Here is a 7,543-nt window from a genome sequence, read left to right as displayed (position 1 = left end):
ACACCTAGGATCAAGCCCTTTGCCTTCTTGGACATGAACGACGCAACAACACAGCAGTCAGCAGGCCAAGAAACAGCTGTTTCGTCCCCCAAAATAGGGGACAATGTATACAAAGGGGTGCAATTCCTGCGTCTATACGGATGTAACGCAAATTAAAGTAGTATGCTGATAGTATGCAAACGAAATCGTCACATTCATTGTTTCTTTTCAAATGAAATGTTCTGGAGTAGAGAGCCAACACAACAAAAAGATGCGTCACTGTCCAAATAGGCCAATCACGGAATGCACTAGGCTGTGTGTAAGTATACTAAACTAATAGGCTACGTACAGTTAGATTTTGTCCCGTCTGTGTGGCGTTGTTTTTAGCCTTTGGCACGCCATAGTTCACATCCGAATTAGAGGAGATAAGAGTAATCTTTACTGGATGAAGGGTGACTGTAATGTGAGCATTACCGAAATGGAAACACTTCAGGGCTGTTCATTAGCAGATGTACTGGGGGCACTTAGCTAGGCATCTATGCCTCCAATCTGCAAAAAATCTGTCATCGGTATGGCACTATACTCAAAAGATTATGGTAATCTTAAAATACTGTACTTACAAACACACCATGCCCCCATTGCAGTAATTGATTGATTAAACGAAAAAATTGTGTGTTATATTACTTCATACGCATTCCATTATCCTTATTATATTTTAACGAACTCCAAGGCAGGTTCACAATGTAGCAACACAGGCTCGGTAAATTGAATGTGACGAGTTAGAATGAAAGCACGAGGAAGTGTCATTTGCATTTTGATTAAAATATTTTTATTATGTTTATATCACGTGCCACGTGGCCAGTCAGTAACTGTAACTATCTTAAATTTGACCAAGCTACATTTAATTCAGCATACTGTCAAAGGTCGTGCAGCACTCCAGCGACGAGCAAATTCCGTTTATGACAGTTCAGTGACTGGTAATGTAAGAGTCTTGCTTTGTGTTTTCACAAAAATATTGAAATAATTATTAAATTCAAAAATAATTCAAAAAAAACACCTTCACGGTACATTGTTTTAAACCTATTGTCATTGCACATAGTGTATTGTATCCAGTCAAATATGGCGTGTGGCGTGTCCACCACTCGTTATCCATCGAAGGAACAATACAATTCAGCGAGAAGAGGCTCTGTAAATTAATATATTCTAGACTACGTGTACGCCCTGTTGTTGGTTTCAGTTCTACGTACATTGTTCCTATTCAGGCACGTGGAAGGACGTGCTATACTGTACACTGCTGTGTTTGACAAAATAGGGAAAATACAAAGTTCGATGACACTATAATGGTTTAATTTGCACAGACGTGTCCCATTAGCTAAACTATGATCTGTCTAAAAACAATGGTGGGGGAAAAAAACAGGCGCTTTCAGGGCTCCTACTTTGGGTCCTCGGATAAGACATTGACGCGGAGACTGCCGGGAAACTTTCTTTCCTGCTAGGGCTCTGAGACGACAAACATGGGTAGGTTCGTTTTTCAGTTATAAATGCCCATTATTTCAATACTTTAGTTGCCCGCTAGCAATCAGACGAGTTATGAATATATTATAATAAATCCTTAGGATAATTCACTCGACCTGGTATAATTAAAACCTGGTTTTCCTTAATAAATCTTAATGATGTTGGCTAGCTAGCTAACGTAATTGAGAAACGTGGAGAGCGGCCATGCAGGCTGGTCCCGGCCCATCGTTTCGCTCCACACTTTGTCTTTCCTGGCAGACGTTAATAAGCTATAATTCATATAGCAAAGTTCATATTTTAGTTATACGTGTATTTTAACAATTTGGTGGTGAGGTTTAGAAGATGAACTCATTTCGCCAGAACCGTATCCGACAGCACGCTACTAGCCTCAAGTTAAAATGTCGATCCGGTTACCGCAGTATTTTCATAATGTTGCCATTTGTGTCGAATCGGTGAAATTAGTCTTAAGTTTCATTTAAATGCATTTGAATAGCTTGTTGACATTTATCTCCCGACTATCGCGTTGGATGGCTTGCCTTCTTAGTGAAGTAATATCACATGATTTTGAGTTAAAAAATAAATGTTTTATTGAATTATGAATTTAAATTATTTGCTCTTGAATTTATACATTTGGCTAATCTGGTTGACGAGAAATTACAGAATGAAATGTGGGCAGGGGAGCGGTATGGTGATTAGGGCAAATCAGGTAATCTTTCTGGTCATATTAAGTATATTAATCGTGGATCAAGTGTTTTTTGGGTGATTTGTGATGCAACTCTGAACCTCCAGTCGGCGTTCCAGATTGTAGTTCTAGTTCTTTTGGCCAGCAGTAATCTGGTGACGTTCGGCGGATTTGAGTGCTGTGCAATGGCCGTCATTTCTTAATATATTTGCCCCCCTATTCTGCAGGCAAGTGTCGTGGACTGCGTACGGCCAGAAAGCTGCGAAACCATCGTCGCGAGCAGAAATGGCACGATAAACAGTACAAGAAGGCTCATCTGGGCACAGCCCTGAAGGCTAATCCTTTTGGAGGAGCATCCCACGCCAAGGGTATCGTCCTTGAGAAAGTGTAAGTGAGTTTAATTTCAGGCACCTTTGTGTCCGGTCATATTCCCCCCAAGTATATATGTGGAGCAAATGCATAAAATACTTTGGCTAATAATAATAATATGCTTTATTTATATAGAACCTTTCATACATAACATGTAGCTCCCTGCTCTACATTAAGCCAATTACAAAGGCGACACATTGTGGGTAAAATAATACAGAAATAAAATGATAAATGAATGTGGAAATCCTCAACAAACAAATAAGACTTTGGGACCTCTCCCCTGTGCCCCCCTCAAGGGGGATGACACCGATTATGGGGATATATCCTGTGATTCCACGACAACCGACTTCCTTTGAGAGGGGCGACGCTGTTTGTTGTTGGTTGTGCTCTGTGAATGCTTAGATCAATTATTGCGGCGTACGATTAACCAGTGTTAAGTTTTGGGACAGATTATTTTCCTGTCGATGCTGAGCTTGTCCGTGTCTCCCCTGCAGAGGTGTCGAGGCTAAACAGCCCAACTCTGCCATCAGAAAGTGTGTCAGAGTCCAGCTGATCAAGAACGGCAAGAAGATCACTGCCTTCGTCCCCAATGACGGCTGCTTGAACTTCATCGAGGTCAGTTCCCGGCCCTCTCCAAACAGGGAAGCCAGAGGTGGCCTGGATGTGTCAGTGTGTTTTCAGCAGGCTGCATTATTGAAATTGCATAACCGTGCTCTGCACTGACTTTTTTCCCCGAAAGGTGGACATTGAAAAGTTTCGGAGCATACTAATGCAGTCTTAATTAGATGTGTTCTTAACTGACGTTTTCCAATCAGGAGCCATCGCTTCTAAAAGGTCACTGGATGCGTTGTTTAATTTTCTGCTGAATTGTGATCAAGAAATTATTTTTGTTTTGTGCTGCATCCAGTGACGCCCTCGTTCTTCAAGTGACTTAACTAGTGTTTTGAGGCCAAGAGGTTTTTAATCAAAATAAAACGCCGGCTTTTCTTTGCGGTCATTCAGTTATATGCCCAAATCTGGTCTTTTTTCAGGAGAACGATGAAGTGCTGGTGGCAGGATTTGGTCGTAAGGGCCATGCCGTTGGTGATATCCCCGGTGTGCGTTTCAAGGTGGTGAAAGTGGCCAACGTGTCCCTGCTGGCCCTCTACAAAGGCAAGAAGGAGAGGCCCAGGTCATAAACTATGTGATTGTTCAAGTCATTAAAGCATTTTTCAGATCGGTCAACATGCGTTGTCTGCTTTCTTTCAAAAGGTGTAGCTTTTGATATTTTTATTTCATGCATTCTGCTAACAAAGTTTTTGGCAGGCCAGTTTGATTTCATTCCAAGTTTAGGGAATTGCAAGTTCTTGGCTCATCCTGTTTTGTCGGGCAAGCTTTGATTGGTAAGCATTGGATTTTAATTTATTCTCACAAAACTGATTCAAGTTCTTTTTCAGAGGATTGAGGAAATGGTGTTGAGTTTGGACTAGACTTCGGCACATAAATTAGATTGCAAGAAGTTATTGGCATTATTAGCATGAGGCGCTCTGATTACTCTCATTGATGGGTAACGCAAACAACTCAGTTGTACAATGTATACAATTATTGGTTCGTGTAGAACTGCCATATTGCCATTCAGACCCCATTTTTAAAAGTAATGACGGGCTGAAATCAAAATGAAGTTTTGAAATTTAATCAATTGTCCATAACCACCGAATGTGTCTTCTAGTGTATATATTCCCAAAAGTATGCAATTGTATGAATTTTTTTTCATCCACTTAATGGAAAAATTTGAGTGTCGTCAGCAGGTGTGCATTCGGATTAAATGTCTCAAATCGACGACTCGCCCACCAAAAGAGCAGTTTCGCCCGTGGATAGGTCATATCGCGGGAGCTAGTACTTCCGTTTCACCTCATCTTCAAAGGGAGCTTATCTTTTTGATAATGGTGAATTTGAACTAAATGTTTCCGTACAGCTTTGTTTGCTTCTCATGGTATGTCTGTTCACGGCCATCCAGCGTCAGTGTCCCCACCCGGTCTGGGTGTGCGGTCTCCTTTCTCCCCTGTGCTGAACGCGCCATCACGCCGTTTCCACGGCGGTTGGAACCAGGTCGATGTTCCCTTTCTTCTCCGTCACATTTTATTTGTACCGAATCATTCGGCGCTCGGTAATTACAGCGCTTTGCTTTTCCCCCCCCCCCCCCGCGCGGTCTGGATGCGTTTGATGGGCGAGTGGCTTGATTTTTGGGCTCTGTGTCATGGGTGCTCTGCCAGATGGGCCGGGACGTGTGAGCAGCCGCGGCCGGCTGGAGCTTCAGCACTGGCTAACCCCCACAGCTGGGTAACCCCCACAGCTGGGTAACCCCCACACCTGGGTAACCCCCACACCTGGGTAACCCCCACAGCTGGGTAACCCCCACAGCTGGCTAACCCCCACAGCTGGGTAACCCCCACAGCTGGGTAACCCCCACAGCTGGCTAACCCCCACAGCTGGGTAACCCCCACAGCTGCGCCCTGCCCCTGGCCACCTCCACCCAGCAGGGCTGAGGGCCTGGGGCCTGGATGTCAGTGTTGGGCACAACCGTTACATCCAACCGTTAGGCACCGTTAATCCTGCGGTACTTTACTGGAGTAGATGTTCATCAATTTCTTTTTATTCAGTTTCAGTCAGTTCGGTACGTGAATTAAACTTTCTTCTACTAATTGAACAATCCTTGTGGAGTTTTATCACCCTTTTACAATTCCTTTGAATTCCTTTTTACAATTCCACCCTTTTACAATTGACTTGAATTTGAATTTCTTTCTGTCCTCGTGAATCGTCGGCAATTCTGGCATGTGTTATAAGTGCTACGCACGTTGTAGTTAAAAGATAAAAAGAACTGAATCATTTCAAAATACTGCATCAGTGATTAGGTGTTACTGTACATGTAGACCCGTAAGTATTTATCCTCAGTCAAGTCAAGAAAATCAAGTGAACATTTTAAAAAGGCATGGAAAATGGCTGAAAAATTTTGAAATGACCATAAATTATCCCAGAGGGATGGATCCACTACGCATCCACTAAATATCTATTTGGAGTAATGTAAATAACTAATAAAACACGTTCCAAATGGCATATACTCTGTATGTCAGTATTGTATGGGCATGGTCTGGACTGAACTGCCTCACCACCCCTCCTCAACTCCCAAAATGTACCGCACACCAGGATGAAGAAAACGGCTAGATGCATAAGCCATGCTGAAAGACCCCAGTCAGAATTCAAACCCTTTACGTTGTTGCTAGTCGACGATGTTATCCACTACTCCACCATATAGCTCATGCTACAAATCTCTATAAAAGTCTCTTCATACAAATCTCATCAGACTAGAGGAGATATGCAATGCGACTAAAATATGTTTTTGCCATTCATTGTTGATGTTATCAAAGTACCTGTCTCAATAGCTCAGAGTCTAGCTATTAACTCAAATTGAACTCCATTCAATCCCCGCTTTGGAACAAATGGAAATGTTTACACTGATATAAGTTGCTATTGCGATGCATTTCATTTCTCTACTTTTGCTGATGCTTAATACATTCCACAATAATGCCATTGGATGTCGTGATTTATCTTTCCAGTTATTGCATTCATGAAGGATCCAGACCAGGGAAACAAAGTCCGGTCTTCCCTTCCACCCAGCCCCGTTACATGTCGAAATAAACGGGCACAATGCTGGTTTTCAGCTACTCGGACGCTCGACTGCTCAGACCCTGCTGTCCTTCTGTGACGATGTGACATTTGACAGTGAGAAGATGGAGATTTTCCTCCTGTTGCCTGTAGGTGATGATCCTGATAACCTGCACCTTTTTCGGAGCAATTTGACATTGGATCAGGTGGAATAACATCTAATATCTACGTTCTGTACAGAAATCCTTTGAATGCCGTAAAACGTAAACAATGGCCTCAGCCAATGATGACCTGAGCAAAGCAGCCGTGCTAAAACGGTTATGGAGAGCCACTGGCCATGTCACTCTCCCCAGTGTGTTGCATTAGCAAGTCCAGACGGTGCCATCCTGGCTGGCTAAGCAGGCCAAAATCTCAGCAAGCCAGACGGCGCGCGCACACACACACACACACACACACACACACACACACACACATACACACACACACACACACACACACACACACACATAGTGTGTCATAGTGTCTTGTCTGCTCTCTGAAACACACTGATAGCTGCTCCCTGTAACAAGATAATTTAGATGGGTTTTTTTTCTTCTCTTATCAATTTTTATACAAGTACGCTCTTCTTAAAGTCTGAAAACAACATACCTGGGCCTTTATAAGTAATTGCATTTAAATCTAAGAGTATTTGAAAAACATTACTTTCACAACTTATTTCTAGATTTGTTCACTTGATTCTCACATGCAGTGACTGAAAGGTCTTGTCAGATGTCTGTTGTTTATATGAGTTATATAATCCCATGCACTGAGTACCATTGATCATGGCATGTTCCCTCACAAGGCTGCAGTACCTGCAGGACATCTCCATCCCTGCTGAAGACCCTAACCTTGAACTGCTCAGTGCAGGATTTACCATAAAATACGAATCAGGTGCTTGGTCTTTGTGGAAAAACTGCGGGCATTTGCCAACATGTGCAACTCTTAGCATTTCACTGTCTGGCGCAGTAATACAATATTCGAAACAATAACCTCTTATTGTTTTGAAATGTTTCGAATAATATCTATATAAATCTATTCAGATACAGCATGTTAATAACTCTAAAAGATGTTTGTTTATTTCGCTGTCCAGTCCACTCTCCCATAATTACGAGCTTAGGGAGGATACTGTTTTGTTGTTATTAATGTGAGAGGTCAGAGAAAGGCCAGACTGGTCGAAGCTGACAGGAAGGTGACAGTAACATAAATAACCACACATTACAACAGTGGTATACAGAAGAGAATCTCTGAACACACAACACATCAAACCTCTAAGTGGATAGGCTACAGCAGCAGAAGACTTAAGTCTAAAAAAATAAG

At 42.4% G+C, this 7,543-nt stretch overlaps 1 protein-coding gene across 1 annotated transcript; it reads left to right on the top strand.

Annotated features, from left to right (window-relative positions):
* Window positions 1–1,361: 1,361 nt before the first annotated feature.
* Window positions 1,362–3,769, top strand: rps23 (ribosomal protein S23). The gene is made up of 4 exons (XM_061220286.1): window positions 1,362–1,497; window positions 2,404–2,563; window positions 3,040–3,160; window positions 3,577–3,769. The coding sequence occupies exons 1-4, from the start codon at window positions 1,494–1,496 to the stop codon at window positions 3,721–3,723; spliced, it is 432 nt and encodes a 143-aa protein (XP_061076270.1). The 5' UTR covers window positions 1,362–1,493; the 3' UTR covers window positions 3,724–3,769.
* The last annotated feature ends 3,774 nt before the right edge of the window (window positions 3,770–7,543 follow it).

The sequence above is a fragment of the Conger conger genome, chromosome 14 (assembly GCF_963514075.1).
Source record: "Conger conger chromosome 14, fConCon1.1, whole genome shotgun sequence".
Classification (NCBI taxonomy): domain Eukaryota; kingdom Metazoa; phylum Chordata; class Actinopteri; order Anguilliformes; family Congridae; genus Conger; species Conger conger.
Note: the sequence above shows the minus strand (reverse complement) of the source record. Positions and strands in the feature narration are given on the sequence as shown.